At 54.0% G+C, this 23,173-nt stretch overlaps 1 protein-coding gene across 7 annotated transcripts in view; it reads right to left on the minus strand.

Moving 5' to 3' along the window:
• The window catches only part of CHD3 (chromodomain helicase DNA binding protein 3), a 78,553-nt gene that overhangs the window by 15,433 nt on the left and 39,947 nt on the right, over positions 1–23,173 (minus strand). For all 7 annotated transcript variants that reach the window (XM_075908087.2, XM_075908086.2, XM_075908084.2 and 4 more), the window contains exons 9-26: positions 14,971–15,146; positions 13,175–13,408; positions 12,361–12,564; positions 11,775–11,986; positions 11,213–11,344; positions 10,353–10,452; positions 9,719–9,910; positions 8,918–9,118; positions 8,062–8,199; positions 7,722–7,843; positions 6,193–6,366; positions 5,388–5,529; positions 4,293–4,424; positions 3,950–4,067; positions 3,035–3,159; positions 1,296–1,527; positions 817–983; positions 454–631 (exon numbers count right to left, since the gene is read on the minus strand). In XM_075908087.2, coding sequence (XP_075764202.1) covers positions 454–631; positions 817–983; positions 1,296–1,527; positions 3,035–3,159; positions 3,950–4,067; positions 4,293–4,424; positions 5,388–5,529; positions 6,193–6,366; positions 7,722–7,843; positions 8,062–8,199; positions 8,918–9,118; positions 9,719–9,910; positions 10,353–10,452; positions 11,213–11,344; positions 11,775–11,986; positions 12,361–12,564; positions 13,175–13,408; positions 14,971–15,146 — 2,979 coding nt within the window. The remainder of the gene's footprint in view (positions 1–453; positions 632–816; positions 984–1,295; positions 1,528–3,034; positions 3,160–3,949; positions 4,068–4,292; positions 4,425–5,387; positions 5,530–6,192; positions 6,367–7,721; positions 7,844–8,061; positions 8,200–8,917; positions 9,119–9,718; positions 9,911–10,352; positions 10,453–11,212; positions 11,345–11,774; positions 11,987–12,360; positions 12,565–13,174; positions 13,409–14,970; positions 15,147–23,173) is intronic.

Consider the following 23,173-nt stretch of genomic DNA (forward strand, 5'->3'; position numbering starts at 1 on the left):
GAACCTGGGCTGTCCCTGCCTAATGCTGCACACACTAGGACACAATACACCCAGCACCTGTTCTCCTGTCAGTCCCAGAAGACAGAGCACACTAAAATTCCTGAGCTAAGATTGAGGGTGTAAAAGAACTGCATTGTCACAGAACTGGGCACTACCCCCTCTGATCCCCAATTGCACCATACGCTCGATTTACTCACCCTGTAAATGCCCCATTTTCTCCCCTACTCAGCTCAATGTCACTGAGTAGGAATAACCACCCCACAGCTCATGAAATTCCCCCTTGGAGCCACGGGATATACGAGCAGCTCCAACTGGCTCTATCCTCCCTCACTCCCGACCCACAGCCCCTGCTAGCCTGGCTCTGAGTTCCCCCAACCCCTCACTCCTGTCCCACAGCCCCTGCCAGCCCAGCCCTGCCCAGGGCACCGCAGGCACCAATCAATGAGTGCTGACCTTGGTCCTCCTGTGCAGCATCATTGTAGTTGACCTGTTTCCGTACCCGTTTCCCCTTCCCCAGGTTCCTGGCCAGGTCCTCCTGCTGCTGCTCATAGTGATGCCTCAGCAGCTTCTCCCAGTAGTCAGGGTCCACGTTCTCCTCCTGCTTAATGATCTCCCGCTCGATCTCCTCAATCTGCCAACACAGGCCACGGCCAGTGGTGAGTGGGGGGATGGAGCAGTCCCCACAGCAGCTCCAGTCCTGGGCTCTCCCCACTCTCCACCCGATGGTGCCCATCACTCCCGACCCGCAGCCCCTGCCTGCCCAGCCCTAGTCTCCCCCAGCCCTGCTAAAAACCCTCCTTCCCAACCCACTCTCACCTTGTCCTCCTCCCGCACTACATACTGGGCCACCTTGAAGGAGCTCAGATACTCGTTCATGTTCTGCACATCAGCATCATCGGTGGCATCCTGGTTGCGATCCAGCAGCCGGGCGATGGCCTCGTTGTCATAGTGGATCACGCTGCTATCCTCCTCCTTGTTCTCCCCTGGGGGAGGGGATCACACCCATGTCAGGGGGCAGAGGAGGGGGCTCTGGCGCTGGGCAGTGCCCTTCAGTCCTGATCCACAGCCTCTCATGGAGCCCGGAAGGGGTGAGTGGGGAGAGAACAGGGGCTGGGGGCTCTCCTCCCTTTCCAAGACCTCTCCCTCCATAGCCCAGGCACCTCTCCCCAGCTCCAAGCCCCGCCTCCCCTAATACTACAGGCTCTGCCCCAGCCTGGCCTTGCCCCAATTCCAGTCAGCACCCCGTTGGCCCCTCCTACCTTCCTGCCAAGCCCCACCCTCCAGCCGTCCCTCACCCTCATTCTCATCCTTGAAGAGCTCCTCGGTGCCAAACTTGAGGATGTCATCCAGCTCCTGCTTGGACATGCTGCCAGCCTTAGAGCCCAGCCCGGGGCGCACCACCAGGTGCGTCAGCATCATCTTCCGCTTGGCTACCTGCGTGATGCGCTCCTCCACTGAGGCCCTTGTGACGAACCGGTAGATCATCACCTTGTTGGCCTGGCCAATGCGGTGAGCCCTGCTGAAGGCCTGCGCGGCCACGTAGAGGAGAACGGGTGAGAAACAGAGGTGCTGGTCTACCCATCCGCCTCTCCACCTGCCCCCTTGTCTGCCCAGCCATCTGTCTGATCCACCCGCCCAGGGACACCGATCTGTCCCTCCATCGGCCCAACCTATCCTCCTGTCTCCTCATGCATCCAACTGACTCTCCCAGGGGCACTTGTCTGTCCCTCTGTCCCACCCATCCAGGGACACCAGGCCAGCCATCCTTCCCTCCAACCCATCCCCTCCAGTGACCCGGCTTCACCCAGCCCATCTCAGAGGCAAAGATCTACCTGCCTAGTCCTCCAGGACAGCTCTATCCATCCATCCATCTACCTGAGACGCAGAGTCCCCTACAGATCTATCTATTCCCACATCCCCCTCTGTCTCTCTATCCATCCATCCCCACGCCCCTCTCTGTCTCTCTATCCATCCATCCCCACCCCCTCTCTATCTGATAGCAGCCTTCAACTTCCTGAAGGGAGGTTCCAAAGAGAATGGAGAAAGGCTGTTCACAGTAGTGACAGATGGCAAAACAAGGAGCAATGGTCTCAAGTTGTGGTGGGAAAGGTCCAGGTTGGATATTAGGAAGCACTGGAATGAGTTACCTAGGGAAGTAGTGGAGTCTCCATCCCTAGAGGTGTTTAAGTCTCGGCTTGACAAAGCCCTGGCTAGGTTGATTTAGTTGGGATTCATCCTGCCTCTAGTCAGGGGGCTGGACTTGAGGTCTCTTCCAGCTCTGTGGTTCTATTCTATGATTCTATCCCTCCATCCATCCCCACACCTCTCTCTATCCATCCATCCCCATACCCCTCTCTATCTCTCTTCCCAGCCACCCACCCCTCCCTGGGAGAATCAGCCAAGTTCCTCCTGGATTTTCTGGTAGAGCAGGGCTTTGGTATCTCCCCAAGAGAAAGGCCAGAGACCCACAACTTGGGGTAAAGAGGCACAGCTCCATGGACAGTCAGGGTACGTCTACACTTGCTCCCTAGTTCGAGCTAGGGATGCAAATGTAGGTGACTGAAATTGCTAATGAAGCGAGGATTTAAATATCCCGCGCTTCATTAGCATGATCTCGCCGGTGTGTTACTCCGCTCAACAGCTGTTTCAAAAATGAAAGTGTACGCCGGGATGTGTTAGTTCGTCATTTTTTGAGGAGTAACGTTAGTTCGAACCAAGGGGTTCGAACTAACGCGTCCCGGCACGCATTTTCACTTTCAAAACAGCTGTTGAGCGGAGTAACACTCTGGCAAGATCATGCTAATGAAGCGCGAGATATTTAAATCCCTGCTTCCTTAGCAATTTTGGTCACCTACATTTGCATCCCTAGCTCGAACTAGGGAGCAAATGTAGACGTACCCTCAGAGAGTTACTCTGATTTAGGCCAGCCAAGGATCTGGCCTGGACTCCTTTGGTTCTTGGCTGACCCTGGGAAGGGAACACCCCACCTCTCCCCAGCTGCTGCCCAGCGGGGTAGAGCCACAGGAGGACTTACCTGAATGTCGTTGTGGGGGTTCCAGTCTGAATCAAAGATGATCACCGTGTCTGCAGTGGCCAGGTTGATGCCCAGGCCTCCTGCTCGGGTCGAAAGCAGGAAGCAAAACTGCTGGGCCCCAGGAGCTGGGAGAGAGACCACAGGGTCATGTGGGGCATTCAGGGAAGTCCAGAGCTGCCCTGCACATGGCCTGCCAGGTCCCTGCCCCTGAGCATGGCCATCCTTAGGATGGAGCCCTACGCAGTACTGTTAAACTGGTGCCCCTATGCCCAATGGCATCTGGGGGAGAAGGGGATGACAATTTTTTAGAAATGTGATTTTATGATCTTCAGCAACACACCAATGAAATACTTTTAAAACAAATTTTAAACTCAGGTCCTGTCAGCTGACACAGTAAATTCAGAAACTGACAGATACTTCTGGGGTTGGGCAAATGCCTGAGAAATGGCTTCACTCTCACTGGAATGGCTCTTTCGCGGGTTCTGCTCATAGCTCCGGCCGGCTCTGTCACTTCTACGTTGACTAGACCCTCCCTAGAGGAGGCAGAGCCACGGAACGGGGTAGGAGGAGGCAGGTGGGTGCACATTATGACTCAGTGATGCCCTACATTTCTGGGTGACCTACACAGCTGCATATTCCGCATATGGGTGAGGATGGCTCTGACCTCTGAGTCTCAAATTCCCTCCTGAGGGTGCACCCTGCAGTCCCTGCTGTCTCTGGCAGGCTCCCATCCATTCATCACTTGCCTGCCCACCACCACGGTCTTCAGGCACTACCAAGAACCCCTCCAAACCTGCTTTCTCATGTCTGTTACTCAGGAGTAGAGCTCCCAGGAGCAGGGGCTGTCTGCCTCTAGGCATCAGTGCAGCACCTGGCTCCATCTTGATCAAGGGATCTGGGTAGCAGGAGTCGTACCATTGAATCTGTCAATGGCCTCTTGCCGCAAGGTCCCAGTGATCCCACCGTCAATCCGCTCGTACTTGTAGCCTTCGTAGTCCAGGAAATCCTCCAGCAGGTCCAGCATTTTAGTCATCTATGTATGCAGGAGAGAAATGGCTTCAATACTGCACTCTCTAAACAGGGCTCCTTTGGCTGGCGCGGAGATGCAGCCACCTTTAATGACCCCAAGGTGTTTGGGCATCAGAGAAAAGATACAATCAATGCACATGTCACCCTTATGAGGCTCTGAACTGACACACTGCCTGGTCTAGACACACGCGCACACACACATCTGCCAACCTCTGCCCCACCCCCTCACCTGAGAGAAAATCAGCACCCGGTGGCCTTGCTCCTTCAGTTTCCGCAGCATCTTCTGTAACAGCATGAGCTTCCCGGAGGATTTGATGAGGGCACCGCCCTCGTAGGCACCACTGGGCAGCTTGGGAGATTCCTGATGGGGCAAAGTGGCAGCTGATCAGCTCCAAACTCCCCACCTCCCTGGCCATCCTGCACACCACAGTGTGCCCCAAGTGGGAACCAGGCTGGTTCCTAGTGCTGCTAAGGGGAGGTCTTAGGGCTCCCAGCTGATTCCAGCTGTAGGGTGGGTAATGGGACAGAGACTTGGCAGAGCCTGGCTCCCACGGAGCAAAATTTTCCAGTGAAACTGCCACGGCAAAAAGCTATAGCTCGTCTCACTTTCAGATTAATTTTACCCCCCCGCCATGCAGGGCAGGAGACTTGCCCTACCCCAGTGACTTCGGCCCCAAACAGACACACAATCGGCTGCTTTACCACAAGATCTGTCTGGTTCAACCAGAGATTAATTCAGAATAGTTACCCAGTATACGCAGCTAAATAATTACAGTAGAGTGGAGAAAAATGGTCTCTTAAAATCAGACCACCCTGCCTTGGAAGCATACAATATGCGCTAACTCCTCACACTAATCTCCTGTGATTCTCCACGTTTCCCAACCCCAGGAAAAAACACATACAACTTGTCTCCGTCACCTGCCAAAGCTGCTCAGATAAAACATATTCTCCCCTCATGTCTGTTTTTAAATAAAATTCATTCATTTTTTCCCTCCCACTAATTTTTCTATCATTCAATACACACTTGAAATCAAAACGCCATTTAAAAGGTAAAATCCTTATGGAATTTAACAAGTTTCCATTTTTATGTTTCTTTAAAAAATTTTTTACGGGCCGAAATCAGCACAAAATCAAGAAATGTGTTTTGTGAGACTAAATCTGTATATAAAGCTTCACGCAACTCCATTAAGCCCGCCTCCTGGATCCAGGCCCCTCCCCTTCATGATAAACCAAGGTCTGTCCCCCCAATCCTCCAGGCAGCAGGACATGTCACAGTGCCCTCTCATCAAGGTTTCCCCATGCCCCTGGAGTGGGTGGGACGTACCATAGCAGCCACGGGGAAGAGGTAGGGGTGGTTACAGCACTTCTTGAGATCCATCATGATATTGAGCAGGGAGACCTGGTTGCCACCGCCCCGGGAGTTCAGGGCTTCAAAGTTGCGGGTCAGGATGTATTTGTAGTATTTCCTGAACAGGCAACAGAAGAGAGGATAAGGCCTGGCTCCCAGCGTGTCCTCCCCCGCCACAGCTTTGACCACTAGACTCCCGCTGCCCTCCCACAGCTGGGGAGAGACCCAGGCATCCTGGCTCCCTGCCTGCCCTGCTGTAACCATCATCCCCCACTCTCATCCCAGGACCAAGAAGAGAACCCAGACATCCTGGCTTCCAGCCCCACACACCCACCCTGCTCAAATCAGACACCTATGCACAGCGCCAGGCACAGAACAATTCTCCTGCATCACATCTCATGTCTGCCACTAAGCCCCCCACTCCCTGCCCCACAGCTCCCCCTAGCACAGGGGTTCCCAACCTTTTTCGGTCCCCGTACCCCCATGGCTTTTAGTAAACCTTCCCATACCCCCTATTCAATATGAAAGGAAATAAATTCTAGACTCTAGAATCCACAACTTTTTTCCGCTAACACTACTACTTTTGGAATATTTCAATTAGGATAATCTAGTTATTTACCAAATATTCCCCGTACCCCCTTGACAATCTTCTCGTACCCCCTGGGGGTACACGTACCCCAGGTTGGGAACCCCTGCCCTAGCACCACTGCAGGGCAGTGACCTATCAGCCAGTCTGTCCCCCCCACTCCCTCCGCATCCTCCCCCGGGCCACAGGCCATACTTCTGCATGGGGCTCAGCTCGACGCGCACAATCAGCTCCGTCTTGGCCGGCATGTTCTTGAAGACATCAGCCTTAAGGCGCCGCAGCATGTGAGGGCCCAGCAGGTCATGCAGCTTCTTGATCTGGTCTTCCTTGGAGATGTCAGCAAATTCCTCCAGGAAGCCTTCCAGGTTACTGCAGGGACAGACAGATGGACAGACAGAGTGGGGCCAGGTTAGTCTTGGCTCCCGGCCCCCACAGCACTGCCATCCCTCCTTGTCAGGCCCAGCAGGCAGCACTGTATCCTAAATGAGGGATAGGCACCTCCCTTGAGCCCATCCTGCTCCCTGCCCCACGACACTCCCTAATGCCACCCTGGGACAAGCCCCACTTGCCAGCGGAGAGTGTGGACTACCCACCCTACTCCCTGTCCCATAGCACCTCCCTGGAGCCAGCCCTGCCTGCCAGGGGACAATGCCCCCTGCTGAGCTCCCTGCCCCACAGCGCCCCCCTGGACCCAGCCTTGCCAGGGGAGAGTGCCCCCTACTGAGCCCCCACCCTGCATCCTGCCCCACAGCACCCCCAGTGCCGCCTTGGGGCCAGCCCTGCCTGCCAGGGGACAGAGGCCACTGCTGAGTTCCCTGCCCCGCACAGCAACCCCTAGTGCCGCTCTGGCGCGTGGCACCTGCAGTGCCAGTCCCCCCCCAAAACCTCTCCCTCCGTGTCCCTGGCCCATCCCACTTTGCTAGGGAGACCAGATGGGATCCAACTGGCGCAACCTTAGAAGACTAGAGCACCACCCGTGCCTGAGGGCAGCAAAGGCACTGGGCACAGTTGGGCTGGGATACACTATGGCACCATGAGGGAGCAGAGCTGTGGCTACTGGGAGGTTAAGCCAGTCAGGATACCATGGGGGCTAGGGAGACAGGGACGGTCCCCACCCCCAGAAGAAGGAGCTGGAAGAGCAGAAGAACAGGGGTCAAACACCCCACAAAGGTGAATACAGCACGTGGGCTGGACCTGGGGCCCCTCATCTCCATGCTTGGGACACTGTCCCCTGCCTTGTAACCCTAGGAGCCTCAGGACGCGACCGTCGCATGCCCTGCAACAACCAAGCTAACCAGTATGTGGGGATGGCCAGGCAGGGTGGGGGCAAATCAGGGGGGTCTTCTTGCAGTGCAGGCTACAGGGTCTAGGTATCAGGGAGGGGGACGGAGCAAAATTCCCAACGCCAGGCTGCATCCCCTTCAGGGCTCCAAGGGGTCAGGGCAGGGACTCCCAGTGCCAGACTGTGTCCCAGCTTCCCTCAAGTCTTCTCGAGGTTCAGACAGGGGGTCTCCTAGGGCCAGGCCTCATCCCAACTCACCTTAAGGAATCCAGGGGTCAGATGGGGGGGGTCTCCCAGTGTCAGGTTGTGTCCTGGCTCCCCTTGGGGGCCCTAGGGGGTCAGACGGTGGGGGGGTCTCCCAGCACCAGGCTGCACCCAGCTCCCCTCATTACCCCAGGGGGTCAGGATGGGGGTCTCACGAGGGGCACGGGGGCTGACTCACTTGAAGCGCTCGGGCGTGAGGAAGTTGAGCAGGTGGAACAGCTCCTCTAGGTTATTCTGCAGTGGTGTCCCCGTCAACAGCAGTTTGTGGTCGATCTTGTAACCGTTCAGCACCCTGAAGAACTGGGAGGGACACAGAAGTGGGGGGAGTGTTAGGGGCTTCTGGGGCCCCCAGACAACAGTGAGGCAAGCACAAGGATGGCCTGCGGGGAGCTCAGAGATCCTGCACAGAAGAGTGCTGAACCCACCAGTCCCCACTCCCCTCCCATAGTTGTGGAGAGAACTCAGGAGTCCTGGCTCCCATCCCCCCTGCTCTAACCACTAGCCCCCCAGGTGCATACCTTGGACTGGTTGTTCTTCAGCCGGTGTGCCTCGTCCACCACCAGGCAGGCCCAGCGGATAGAGCCCAGCGCCGCCTGGTCTATGGTGACCAGCTCGTAGGAGGTGAGCAGCACATGGAATTTCACCTGAGCTTCCCTCTGCAGGGAAATGACGGGCCAGATGAGCCGACAGAGAGGCAGACAGGCTGGGACCCCACCTGTGTCACTCGAGGGAGCAGAGTGGACTGGGGCTGGGATGCTCTGCTTCCCACGGCTTCCACTGCCACAAGTGAGTGCGGGGGTGGGCCCAACCTCTGCCGCAGATGCCAGGCCCCCTGGTAGCCCCTAGGCTGCCTTGGGCCTTGTGGGTCCCCCAAAGCGCAGGGCCCAGGATGGCTGCCTTAAACTGTCCAACAGACAGGGTGGCTTTGTCAGCCGGGGATGGGCCACGTGCAGGCTGGTACACAAACGTAGCCAGGTTTGCCTGTGCGCGCGTGTTCGCCTGGCAGCTAACAAGCCAGCATTCCCTGAGCCATGGGCCAGCAGGGCGCCCTTCAGCAATTCCCACTCCATTCAGACCCTGCCCATCCACCACACGTCACTAGTGACCCTGCAGGAATGGAGCCAACTCCCATCCCAGACCTGGGGAGAGAACCCAGGAATCCTGGTTCCAGGTCTCCCCTGCTCTAACCACCAGCCCCTACTCCCCTTCCCGAGCTGGGGAGAGAACTCAGGAATCCTGGCTCCCAGCCTTCCCTGCTCTAACCACTAGCCCCCACTTCCCTTCCTGAGCTGGGGAGAGAACCCAGGAGTCCTGACTACCCTGCCCAATAAGACTATCCAGGCAGATACGACTGGAGGAGCAGGGGGGTCTTGCCTTCATCTTGAAGGCCTTCTTGCCCCCCTTCATGGCGTTGTCCTCGAAGGAGAACTCGTTCTCGCGGATGATGGAGCGGCTGTCCTTGTCACCCGTGTAGGTCACCACGTAGAACTTGGGTGCCCACATCTGGAACTCCCGCTCCCAGTTAATGATGGTGGAGAGGGGGGCGCTGACCAGGAAGGGGCCTTTGGTGTGACCCTGGGCAGAGACAGACACCCAGGCATCAGGAGATGGAAACAAGGGTGACTGGTTATGCAGGGACTGCTCGCCCAGGGTATGTCTACACTACCCCGCTAGTTCGAACTAGCGGGGTAATGTATGCATACCGCACTTGCTAATGAAGCCCGGGATTTGAATTTCCCGGGCTTCATTAGCATAAGCGGGGAGCCGCCATTTTTAAATCCCCGCTGCTTCGAACCCCGTGTAGCGCGGCTACACGGGGCTCGAACTAGGTAGTTCGGACTAGGGTGCCTATTCCGAACTACCGGTACACCTCGTTTCACGAGGTGTACCGGTAGTTCGGAATAGGACCCTAGTCCGAACTACCTAGTTCGAGCCCCGTGTAGCCGCGCTACACGGGGTTCGAAGCAGCGGGGATTTAAAAATGGCGGCTCCCCGCTTATGCTAATGAAGCCCGGGAAATTCAAATCCCGGGCTTCATTAGCAAGTGCGGTATGCATACATTACCCCGCTAGTTCGAACTAGCGGGGTAGTGTAGACATACCCCCAGAGCTGAGACACAGCCACCTCTGCGGCAGGGTGGCTGGGAGCCCAGCGGGTTCCCCCATACGATGTTACCTCCTTGTAGAGGGAGTAGAGGAAGACAATGGTCTGGATGGTCTTGCCGAGGCCCATCTCGTCAGCCAGGATGGTGTCAGTGCCCTGGGCCCAGGAGAAGCGCAGCCAGTTCAGCCCCTCCAGCTGGTACATGTGCAGGGTCCCGCCCGTGGAGGTGATGAAGCGCGGCTGGGTCTCGTACTTCACCGTGGGCTGCAGGGCGAGAAAGAGAGCCAATGGGGAGTTGTGGGGATGCTAAGGGAATGTCTAGCAACCCCCTACAGGCTGGAGGCTGGGAGCAGCAATGGGAACACCCCGCAGGCTGTCAGGTGGGATGTTGGCCCCCCCCGCACTAACTCACCAGCCCCCCACCCCTATCTCTCCCTCACCCACACGCACACACAAGGAGTCAGCGACCCACCGTGCCGCACACAAACCTAGAGATCTGCCCCACACAGAGTCCCAGATCCCTCTCTCTCACATCCACACAGCCCCCTCCTGTCCTGCCTCTGCAGGAGTGCCAGGAGGCAGGGTGGCTGCAGGGGCTGTGCCCTGGGACCCTCTGGCTGTGCTCCCTGTGAAGCTGCCCTGCCAGAACCTGGCTACCTCTCAACTCCATTCCCCTGGGGCACAATGTGGGGGAGAGGGCACTCACATCGTTGGTGGGGGAATTTGGGGGGCCCTCCGATGGCATCTCTTTCTTCTTTTTCTTGTACTTCCGGGGCTGGGCCGGGTCCTCACCCATGATCAGCTCCCTGGGGAGTTGAGAGCAGGGTTAGGGACTGACCCAGAGGTTTTCCTGTTCTGGGAGCATAGGGAGACTAAACCAGGAGGCAATGGGAGAGATCACGGGGCCCTTCGAAGCCCCCCGCCATGGCAGGGAAAGCACAAGGCCAGAGGTGGCCGGACGTGAGCCACGCCCTATGCTGAAATCCTCCTGCCAGGCCCTGGCTGACCGGACATGAGAGAGAAATTCCTTCCCAACCCCACATCTAGCGAGTGGTTGGAATCTGCACATGCCCTGGCAGCAGGGGAGGACAGAGAAGTTCTCCAGGTGCCTGGCCATCCTGTCTCTAGAAGGGGCCCAGCTCCAGAAGTTTACAGCCAGGCTTGCCAGCCGGCCTGTTATCCTGCCGCAGGCTGGGATGGCTCTGAATTGGGGAGCTCTGTGACAGCAGAGCTGCCTGTCAGGTCTCAGAGTATTCTTGGACTTGGGGGTTGTCTACACTGGAAATGCCACAGTGGCCTGAGACGAGCACGAGGCAGATGGGGGAGTCCTGTCTACACCCAGGGCATGCCAGGTGTGCCGTGTTTGACAGGCCCAAATGAGCGATGGAGCTACGCTTTGTCCCCAACGGTCAGGTAGGGTCTTCAGATCTTCAGATGGGTCTGCATCTTGTCTCTGCTGCCTGCCCCCACCCCCAGGGCTAGAAGAGAGGGAGGGCAGGCGGGCTATACTGCAAGGGAGCAAGGGTGAAGAGGGAAGGATGGGTGGACTGGCCACCTCTGGCAGACCTGTGTCTCCAGTAGGCATGCTTGTGGAAGTCAAAGTCAGGAATGGCCATCTCGTCCTCCTCCCACGTGGACTGGTCGTAAGGCAGGTCGCGCCATTTCACCAGGTAGTGGTAGTTCCCTTTTTTGTCGATGCTGCGTGGCCAGGGGCAGAGAGGAGGGAGCGGTAAGGGGCAGGAAGACTTCCCCTCCCCCCACGCCACCCATCCCAGTGCCCAGGGTGGTGCTGAGGATTTTGGGGACAGAAATTAGGGTTTCCAGCTCTTTGCAGAGCCAGCCTAGCACAGGGACCACAGGACAGAACAGGGGGAAATGGGGGGCACCCAGCATCTCGGAGGCTGTGGGGGCAGACTGAGACTTGCCCAGGGCCCCGAGACAGTGAAGGGGGTAGATTGGGTGGGAGGGGGGTAGCACGGGGATCAGCCAGCATACCAGGGGCAGCACAGTGGGCAGACAGGGGCACACCAGGAACCATGGGGCAGCATGGGGGACAACAGCGGCAACCCAAGGCCCCACAGCAGCACGGAGGCAGACAGGCAAGAAGCAGGGTCCGGCCCTGCCCCACCTGTGGTTGATGATGCGGTGGATGGCCATCCACTCGGGCTTGATGCCATAGCGGTAGAACCTCTCCTCCATCTGGGCGTAGAGCGGGTCCTTGCTCTTCCGCTTCTCACTCTTGCCGTCATCATCGCCAGAGCCATAGTCCAGCGGGGGCGGCTCGTCCATATCGTTCTTCCGCTGGTAGTTGCGGTACATCACCAGGTGGAAGATCTCCAGCTGGGCGGGCCGAGAGAGAAGAGGTGAGCGCTCAGTTCCCAGCGGTGTGTCAGGCTCTGCACAGACCCCCTGACTGAGATCAGGGCCCCAAGTATACAGAGCCCGCACACACCCCCAGCACAGAGTACCATGTCCCCCCCAGCACCCACTCGGCACCCCAACACCTCCAAGCACACAGCTCCCCCACATACCCACAGCACAACCTTGTAGTGGCTCTGATGGCCACAGCAACGGTGGAGAAAGCCATGGCTAGGAACTGCCCCCAAGGGCACAGGGAACTGCCCCCAAGGGCACAGAGATCTCCCTCCTCACCGTCCTGCACTTGCTGGCCTCAGTCCCTCCTCCCGCCCCACCTCCCGGCCCCAGAGAGCTACCTGCAGTTCCTTGGCCCAGGAGCAGTGCCAGTAGGACTGGCCGACCCACTTGACAAAGAATTCCCGCTCCGAGCGCCCCTGCAGCGCCTTGGGCGAGGGCTCATCTGGGCCAGTATCAGGCGGCCGGGGCACCAGCACAGGTGGGGGTGGCTCTCCCCAGCGCCAGTGCAGGATCTTCTGCACACGGCCCTTTAGCACGGGGCACTGTAGAGGGGACAAAGGCAGAGTCAGGTGGGAGGATAGTTGGCTGTCCCACCCCAGAGGTGGCCACACCTCAGCACTGGGCGAGGGGTCCCTGTGTAACCAGCCACTCCGCCCCAGAGGTGGCTGCATCTCAGCACTGGGTGAGGGGTCCCTGTGTAACCAGCCACTCCGCCCCAGAGGTGGCTGCATCTCAGCACTGGGTGAGGGGTCCCTGTGTAACCAGCCACCCTGCCCCAGAGGTGGCTGCATCTCAGTGCTGGGGAAGGGGTCCCTGTGTAACCAGCCACCCCGCCCCAGAGGTGGCTGCATCTCAGTGCTGGGCATGGGGTCCCTGTGTAACAGGCCACCATGCCCTAGAGGCGGACGCATCTCGGCTCAGTTTCTGCAGTTCTCCCCAAAACCACAAACTCCCAGTCTCTCTGGGATCCAGGGGGACAAAAAGGCCCCAGAGTCACTTTACAATGAAGAGACCACACAGAGCCACTCTGCACTTTTCCCTCCTCACTCGGCCTGGAGGAGCCAGCTGGAGGCTCACCCAGCCTAAGGCAACAGATCTCTCCAGAGGGGGCTTTGCACTTGCCCACCCAGGGAGCTGAGCAGGGCGCCCTACCGTGCATCGAGGGCAGAGCCATTCCCCATTGGGGATCTCAGGCAGCGGCGGGTTAAGGCAGTGGATGTGGTAGGATGAGATGCAGGCATCACAGCACAACAGTTCCCCGCCATCCTTGCAGACCCGGCAGTACTCCATGTGGTCATCCTCCTCCTCCTTCTCACCCTCCTCCTCCAGCTCTTCCTCATACTCCTCGTCCTCCTCCTTGGCCTCCCACTGAACCCCTTCCTTCTCCTGCAGGAGTAGCAGGCAGCAGGTGAGGAGGGGTGGGAGGTTATTGGATTGCAGCATGAACACACCAATCACTGATGCCACCACTGTTCTATGTTTGCACCAAATCTTGTACAGAGTGGGTCAAGTGAGCGGTCTCTGATAAGCTGACAATTCTCTGATCATACATGAGCATCAGTTTTGTATTTGAAGTTATGAGAACTGGCTCTGGACTTGTATTTCAAATGTTTGCTTCTGCGAGACACCACAGGCTTGGCCCACGTGTCGTGAAAGGGGGGTAGTCAAGAGGGGAGCAGCACTTCACTGACAATGTATTGCAGGCGGTGCTGATCCACAGCTGCTGGGCTTTGCTGTGAGTGCTCAGACCAGCATGTAGGCAATACCGGCTGCCCAAAAGGCACCGAGTCACGCAAGGGCAGCTGACTTGCTCATTTGACAAATTCCAACTTGGGACATAATTTTACACAGCAAGAACAATGGGATTCCCACCACATGGGCAAGGACACAAAGAGGGCCCTGAGGGCTCCTCCATTTTGTCTTCATTCCGGCTAATCTCCTCGGAAGGACCTCTGCTGTGAGCTGAAGCCTGAAGGGAGGGATGACCCATCCTAGGAGGGGACGTATTCCAGAGACTTGTTTTATTTGTTCCATTTCTGCTACAAGCGTGCACCAAGAACTTTGCTAAAGGTGTATGTAATCTGATTGTTTTATCAATTTCTATCAATACATTTTCAGATGTTAGATTCTAAAGGATTGGTGCAGGGTTCTCTTTTGAGTAAGGTCTAAGATATATGTCGACCTGGGAATGTGTTGATCCTCTGGGATCAGAAGAGCCTGTTTGGATTTGGTGAGACTGGTTTTCATAACCTCTCACCTGTGTAAGGAGCGGTGCTAGTGGTGGCACAGGGAAGCTGGAGCATCTAAGGGAATTTCTTGTGTGACTTTTTGTAATCCACTGTTGCAAATGGAAGTGCTCTTTGTGACTGGTTTCGCGCCTTAGAGGGGTGGACCCCCAGGAGTTGACTGTCAATAGCCCTGTCTCTAAGAAATTCACCCTGATTTGACCCTCTCAGCAGTGCCCCCAAAACCTCCTGTATTACATGGGGACGGGAGCCCAAGCAAGGCCAAGATAGCGTGGGGCATGCCTGCTCTCAGACCCAACACCAGGCGCGGCCCAAGTGCCCAAAGGGACGTACCCCCAGGCATAGACCCAATGCCAGACGTGGCCCAAGTGCCCAGTGGGACGTATCCCCGGGCAGAGATCAACAGCTTCTCTCAGAAGAAAACTGATTCTCTTCCCTCCAAAGCTGAGCATCCTGCCCAGGGAAACTGAGTCGGAATGGCCCACTTTTCAGCAGCAGATAGCCACCTGAGTCGCCCCAATCACATAGGCCAAGTCTCTAAGGACACTGACTTCTTGGGACGGACTCCTGTCATTAGCACCCAAACCACCAGTCTCTTCTGGGATGTCTGTAGAGGGACAGGGATGGAACCTAGCAGGCAGGGAATTGGGAAGCAAGGGAGAAAGTTAGCTCACAGCCAGGAAGGGACAGAGGGTGGCTTACGCAGTGAGGGCAGCTCCATTTGCCCTCAGGCGCCTTGTCGAGTTCGGGATCCAGGCAAACCAGGTGGTAGGCCCTGGGGCAGGTGTCACAGAGGATGATCTCACCACCCTGCTGACACACTTCGCAGTAGTCCTGGTGGTCTGTCTCGTAGCCATCCACTTCCTCCTCTCCGGTCACTGGGAGGGAACACAAGAGCAGATGCTGCAGAAAGCTCAGACCTACCGGCATACCCCAAAGGGCATGCTGCTCCCGCCCCGCATGCCAGCCACCTCCTTGTCCCCCACCATGAGGGTGCGTGGGCTATAATGGCAGAGAAACAGGAGGGCTAGGGCAAAACTGGGAGGCAAAGTCAAATCAGGATCTTAGATGCCTATATACAAATGCGAGAAGTATGGGGAATAAGCAGGGAGAACTGGAAGTGCTAATAAATGAGTACAATTATGACATTGTTGGCATCACAGAAACCTGGTGGGATAATACACACGATTGGAATGTTTGTATGGAAGGGTACAGCTTGCTCAGGAATGATAGACAAAGAAAAAAGGGAGGAAGTGTTGCCTTCTATATATTAAAAATGAACACACTTGGGCTGTGTCCAGACTCCATGCCTCCGTCGACGGAGGCATGTAGATTAGCCAGCTCAGAAGAGGGAAATGAAGCCGCGATTAAAATAATCGCGGCTTCATTTAAATTTAAATGGCTGCCCCGATCTGCCGATCAGCTGTTTGTCGGCAGATCGGGAGAGTCTGGACGCGATGCCCCGACAAAGAAGCCTTTCTTCATCGACACAGGTAAGCCTCGTGAAACCAGGTTTACCTGTGTCGATGAAGAAAGGCTTCTTTGTCGGGGCATCGCGTCCAGACTCTCCCGATCTGCCGACAAACAGCTGATCGGCAGATCGGGGCAGCCATTTAAATTTAAATGAAGCCGCGATTATTTTAATCGCGGCTTCATTTCCCTCTTCCGAGCTGGCTAATCTACATGCCTCCGTCGACGGAGGCATGGAGTCTGGACACAGCCTTGGAGAGAGGTGGAGATGGACATAGGAGACAGAAGTGTTGAGAGTCTCTGGGGGTACGTCTACACTACAGCGCTAATTCGAACTAACTTAGTTCGAATTAGTTAATTCGAACTAAGCTAATTCGAACTAACGCATCTAGAACTAAAAACTAGTTCGAATTAGCGTTTTGCTAATTCGAACTAGCATGTCCACATTAAGTGGACCCTGAACCAGGCTTAAGGATGGCCGGAAGGAGTGCCAGCAGGGCATCAGAGGAGGACTTAGAGCGTGGAGATGCTGTCTCAGGCTAGCCGAGGGCTGTGCTTAAAGGGTCCCGACCCCCACCCCGGACAGACAGTTCTCAGAGGTGTCCCGCTTGCAAAGCAGTCCTGCCTTGGAGTGCCCGGACTACCCACACTGGGCACATCACAGCACTCGGCCATCAGCCCGGCTGCACTTGACACAGGCTGCCATCTGGGGAGAGGGGGCAATTGGGGGGCTGCAGGAGAGCTTCCACCCCCAGAAGCCCGCAGAGCCAGCCCAGTCCTCCCCATCGGGGGTGTGTACCCCATTCCTCCCTCACCTCCTTCCACTTACCCTTCCCTAGCCCCTCCTCTTGATGTACAAAACAAAGGACAATTGTGTTGAAAAATGGAATCTGTCTTTATTGAACAAAACTGGGAGAGACTGGGAAAAGGAGGTGAGAGAGGGGAAGAGAGAGGCTGGGAGAGGGGAGGGCAACTAAAATGATCAGGGCTTGGGAACAGGTCCCATATGAAGAGAGGCTAAAGAGACTGGGACTTTTCAGCTTAGACAAGAGGAGACGGAGCGGGGACAGGATAGAGGTCTCTAAAAGCAGGAGTTGGGTGGAGAGGGTGCATACAGAAAAGTTCTTCATTAGTTCCCATAAAAAAGGACTAGAGGACAGCAAAGGAAAGGAATGGGTAGCAGGCTTCAAACTAGTAACAGAAAGTTCTTCTTCACAAAGCAAAGAGTCAACCTGTGGAACTCCTTGCTGCAGGAGGCTGTGAAGGCTACAACTAGAACAGAGTTTAAAGGGAAGTGAGATCAAGTCATGGAGGTTGGGTCCATGGAGTGCTATTAGCCCGGGGGTAGGAGCGGTGTCCCTGCCCAAGGTTTGTGGAAGGCTGGAGAGGGATGGCACGAGACAAATGGCTTGGTCACTGTCTTCGGTCCATCCCCTCCAGGGTCCCTAGGGTTGGCCACTGTCGGCAGACAGGCTACGGGGCTAGATGGACCTTTGGTCTGACCCAGGACAGCCATTGTAAGCTCAGGGCTCAGGGTCGGGGGTCTCAGTGGACCACCTTGATTTTCATGCACACCTGCTCCTGGGTGGCCAGGCTGGCAGCTCTCCTGCCCTAAACGGCCACTTTCCTGTGCCTAGTGCGGAGGTCGTGGACGAGGTCCACGATGTCCGCACTAGACCAGGCGGGTGCCCGCCTCTTGCAGTCCCGGGCAAGCTCCCGGGAGCCTCCAGCCTGGTCCTGGGAAGAGGGGGAGGGCTGGGGGGCATCGGGTGGGTGGCTCGATCCGTGCCAGGTGCAGGGTCTGCTGGCTGGGTGCTGGCAGGCTTGCACCTGGCACGGGCACCGTGGCCAGCCCGTGCCCCTTTAAGGGCTCCGGGGCCGGGAGGGGGGCAATAGAGTTTCCCTGGTGTTGGCCAGAGTGGCCACCAGGGAAACCTGGGGAGGGCTAGCCTCCCACTAGTTCGAATTAAGGGGCTAAACACCCCTTAATTCAAACTAGCTAGTTCGAACTAGGCTTAATCCTCGTAAAATGAGGTTTTCCTAGTTCAAACTAAGCGCTCCGCTAGTTCGATTTAAATTCGAACTAGCGGAGCGCTAGTGTAGTGCCTATTAAAGTTAGTTTGAACTAACGTCCGTTAGTTCGAATTAACTTTGTAGTGTAGACATACCCACTAGGCGTATACTACAGGTCACCTACCCAGGTGGAAGAAGTGGATCAGGCTCTTTTTGAACAACTAACAATATCATCCAAAGCCCAAGATTTGGTGGTGATGGGGGACTTCAACTATCCAGATATATGTTGGGAAAATAACACAGCGGGACACAGACTATCCAATAAGTTCTTGGACTGCAACCTTTTTATTTCAGAAGGTTGAAAAAGCTACTGGGGGGAAGCTGTTCTAGATTTGATCCTAACAAATAGGGAGGGACTGGTTGAGAATTTGAAAGTGGAAGGCAGCTTGGGTGAAAGTGATCATGTATACACCTTGAATACTGTGTCCAATTCTGGTCTCCCCATCTCAAAAGCCATATGGTGGAACTGGAAAAAGTACAGAGAAGAACAACAAAGACGATCAAGGGTATGGAATGGCTTCCATACAAGGAGCAACTAAAAAGATTAGGGATGTTCAGCTTAAAAAAGAGATGATGGAAGATGTATCATAATCTTGATAAAGATATATACAATCATGAATGGTGTGGAGAAAGTGAGTAGAAGAGTGGTATTTATCCTTTCCCATAACACAAGAACTAGGGGTCACCAGAAGCTATTAACTAGCAGCTGGTTTAATTAAAAAACCATGGGAAATACTTTTTTACACAATGCATAATTAAGCTATGGAAGCCAAAAGTATAACTGGGTTAAAAAAATAACTGGGCAAGTTTTTGGAGGAGATGTCTATCAGTGGTAGTAAGCCAGCAGCTTAGGGATTCAATCCATGTTCAGGGTGACCCTCAAGGAGAGGAGCAACAAGAATGATTAAAGGTCTAGAGAACATGACCTATGAAGGAAGACTGAAAGAATTGGGTTTCTTTAGTTTAGAAAAGAGAAGAAGGGAGACATGATAGCAGTTTTCAGATATCTAAAAGGGTGTCATAAGGAGGAGGGAGAAAACTTGTTCATCTTGGCCTCTGAGGATAGAGCAAGAAGCAATGGGCTTAAACTGCAGCAAGGGAGGTTTAGGTTGGACATTAGGAAAAAGTTCCTAACTGTCAGGGTGGTCAAACACTGGAATAAATTGCCCAGGGAGGTTGTGGAATCTCCATCTGTGGAGATATTTAAGAGTAGGTTAGATAAATGTCTATCAGGGATGGTCTAGACAGTATTTGGTCCTGCCATGAGGGCAGGGGTCTGGACTCGATGACCTTTCGAGGTCCCTTCCTGTCCTAGTATTCTATGATTCTATGATTCTATGAAATCATAGAGTTCACAATTCTAAGGAAGGGTAGAAGGGAGAACAGCAAAATAGAGACAATGGATTTCGGGAAGGCAGATTTTGGTAAGCTCAGAGAGCTGATAGGTAAGGTCCCATGGGAATCAAGACTGAGGGGAAAAACAACTGAGGAGAGTTGGCAGTTTTTCAAAGGGACATTGTTAAGGGCCCAAAAACAAGCTATTCCACTGCATCGGAAAGATAGAAGATATGGCAAAAGACCGCCTTGGCTTAACCACGAGATCTTGCATGATCTAAAAATAAAAAGGAGTCATATAAAAAATGGAAAGTAGGACAAATTACAAAAGATGAACATAGGCAAACAACACAGGAATGCAGGGGCAAGGTCAGAAAGGCAAAGGCACAAAATGAGCTCAAACTAGCTATGGGAATAAAGGGAAACAAGTAGAGTTTTTATAAATACATTAGAAGCAAGAGGAAGACCAAGGACAGGGTAGGCCCACTGGTCAGTGAGGAAGGAGAAACAGTAACAGGAAACTTGGAAATGGCAGAGATGCTTAATGACTTCTTTGTTTCGGTCTTCACTGAGAAGTCTGAAGGGATGCCTAACAGTGAATGCTAGTGGGAAGGGAGGAGGTTTAGAAGATAAAATAAAAAAAGAACAAGTTAAAAATCACCTAGAAAAGTTAGATGCCTGCAAGTCACCAGGGCCTGATGAAATGAATCCTAGAATACTCAAGGACCTGATAGAGGAGGTATCTGAGCCTCTAGCTATCATCTTTGGAAAATCATGGGAGACAGGAGAGATTCCAGAAGACTGGAAAAGGGCAAATATAGTGCCCATTTATAAAAAGGGAAACAAGAACAACCCAGGAAACTACAGACCAGTTAGTTTAACTTCTGTGCCAGGGAAGATAATGGAGCAAGTAATTAAGGAAATCATCTGTAAACACTTGAAAAGTGGCAAGGTGATAGGGAACAGCCAGCATGGATTTGTAAAGAACAAATCATGTCAAACCAATCTGATAGCTTTCTTTGATAGGATAACGAGTCTTGTGGATAAGGGAGAAGTGGTGGATGTGGTATACCTAGACTTTAGTAAGCCGTTTGATATGGTCTCGCATGATATTCTTATCAATAAACTAGGCAAATACAACTTAGATGGGGCTACTATAAGGTGGGTGCATAACTGGCTGGATAACTGTACTCAGAGAGTAGTTATTAATGGTTCACAATCCTGCTGGAAAGGTATATCAAGTGGGGTTCCGCAGGGGTCTGTTTTGGGACCGGCTCTGTTCAACATCTTCATCAACGATTTAGATATTGGCATAGAAAGTACGCTTATTAAGTTTGCAGATGATACCAAGCTGGGAGGGGTTGCGACTGCTTTGGAGGATAGGGTCATAATTCAAAATGATCTGGACAAATTGGAGAAATGGTCTGAGGTAAACAGGATGAAGTTTAATAAAGACAAATGTAAAGTGCTCCACTTAGGAAGGAACAATCAGTTTCACACATACAGAATGGAAAGCAACTGTCTAGGAAGGAGTACGGCAGAAAGGAATCTAGGGGTTATAGTGGACCACAAGCTGAATATGAGTCAGCAGTGTGATGCTGTTGCAAAAAAAGCAAACATGATTCTGGGATGCATTAACAGGTGTCTTGCTCACAACACACCAAGTCATTCTTCTGCTCTACTCTGCGCTGGTTAGACCTCAGTTGGAATATTGTGTCCAGTTCTGGGCACCGCATTTCAAGAAAGATGTAGAGAAATTGGAGAGGGTCCAGAGAAGAGCAACAAGAATGATTAAAGGTCTAGAGAACATGACCTATGAAGGAAGGCTGAAAGAATTGGGTTTGTTTAGTTTAGAAAAGAGAAGACTGAGGAGGGACATGGTAGCTGTTTTCAGGTATCTAAAAGGGTGTCATAAGGAGGAGGGAGAAAACTTGCTCATCATGGCCTCTGAGGATAGAACAAGCAGCAATGGGCTTAAACTGCAGCAAGGGAGGTTTAGGGTGGACATTACGAAAAAGTTCCTGTCAGGGTAGTCAAACACTGGAATAAATTGCTCAGGAAGGTTATGGAATCCCCATCTCCGAAGATATTTAAGAGTAGGTTAGATAAATGTCTATCAGGGATGGTCTAGACCCGTGGTTCCCAACCCGGTGCCCGTGGTCGCCATGGCGCCCGCCGGGCCCTTTACGTGCGCCCGCAGAGCAATCTAGGCTGGCCCCGCCCCCGGGCGTGCGGCAGGTGCCAGCCCCGGGCATGTGGCCGGCCCCGGGTGTGCCGCGTGTGCCGGTGCCGACCCTGACTCCCGCCCCCGGGTGCGCCGCGCGTGCCCTTGCCGGCACTGGCGCTGGCCTTGGCTCCGCCCCCGGGGGCGCCACGCGTGCCCTTGCTGGACCTGGCCCCGGCCCTGGCCCTGGCCCCCGGGGCGCCGCACGTGCCCGCGCCAGCCCCGGCCGTGCGGAACCTGGGCAGCCCCTGCCCGGGATCGCGGCACATGCCGGTGCCGACCTCGGGCGTGCGGCGCATGCTTGGCACCACCCCCGTACGCACAGCGCGTGAGCAGCCCCGCCCCCCAGGCGCCCGGCAGCCCCAAAACGTTGGGGACCACTGGTCTAGACAGTATTTGGTCCTGTCATGGGGGCAGTGGACTGGACTCAATGACCTCTCGAGGTCCCTTCCAGTCCTAGTATTCTATTAGCTTGATGTTTCAAAAATATTTGCGATTCTGACACTTTTTCAGTCTATTCACCTTAAATTGAGGAAATATGCAATATTTCAACTTTTTTTAAATCTAATTTACTTACATTTTGAAAATATTCATGATGTAAGAATTTCACAATAGTTTGCTTCTATCGCAAGCTCATTTTCCTCCACACTAATTAGTTTAGCTTTCTAAACCCGAAGTTGTTTCAGAGAGAGACATTTCCTTTCGATAGTTCCAAACACATCTGCCTTAGAATTTTGTTCAGGTTGGGAAACTCCTTGAACCCAACCTGTTCTGAACACTTTCAGATTCATCGAAAGATTCCTGCTCAGCTTAACGGTCCATACTAGGAGCAAAGTAGAGGAAGTCCGGCTCAGCGAAGGACCCAAGAATCCTGAATTCTACCCTTGGCTGTGCCACTGCCCAGATGCATCACCTCCTCTCTCTGTTCTTCACTTTCCCCACTTACCTTCTACCTATTCAGGGCTTCGCAACATGCAATTTAACTAACATAATTGGTTAAAAAAAATCAAATGTGAAATTGACAAAAACAAGCTAGAACACCACTGAAATGGGACATGGGAAAACTGGGTTCTGTTCCCACCTCAGCACTATGCCTCGGTTTCCCTAACTGGATATAAGGTATAATGCTATTGAATTTTGAGAAGAACAATCAAAACACTGTAGCAATCACTACGTGGGCCAAGTGGGTCTGTCAAAAGCTGATAATTCACTAATTCTGTTTATACTGCTTATATGCATGTACCACTTTTGTATTTGAAGCTATGAGAATTGTCTCTGTATTTCAAATGTTTGCTTCTGGGAGTCATCAACAGGCTTTGCCCAGCTATTGTGAAAGGGTTGCTCTCAACCTCAGCACTTCACTGACAATGGGTCTTCAGTGGTGCCAATCCACAGCTGAGGAATTTTGCTGTGAAGGTTCAGACCAGCCCATGAGCGATGGCTGCTCAGGCCTGAGTCAGGCATGGACAGTGACTGGCTCACGTGACAAACTCCATTGCGGGAGGTGCTTTCACACCAGGAGAGCAGTGGGATTCCCTCCGCGTGGGCAAGGGTAGAATGAAGGTCCTGGGGGCTCCTCCAGCTTTGTCTTCACTCCAGCTCATCCCCGCAGGGGCAGCTTTGCTATGAGTACTGATAATCCACACTAGCAGAGGACGTATCCCAGAGATTTACAGACAGCAGTTTATTCCATCTCTGCTGCAGGCCTGCACCAGGAACTTAATAATTAGCGTGTGTAATCTGTTACCTTTAGCAATTTTACTCTCGACCTTTTCTTTCTTTTATTAAACTTTCAGATGTTCG

This window comes from Pelodiscus sinensis, chromosome 22 (genome assembly GCF_052426305.1).
Source record: "Pelodiscus sinensis isolate ZL-2025 chromosome 22, ASM5242630v1, whole genome shotgun sequence".
NCBI classification, from domain to species: Eukaryota; Metazoa; Chordata; order Testudines; family Trionychidae; genus Pelodiscus; species Pelodiscus sinensis.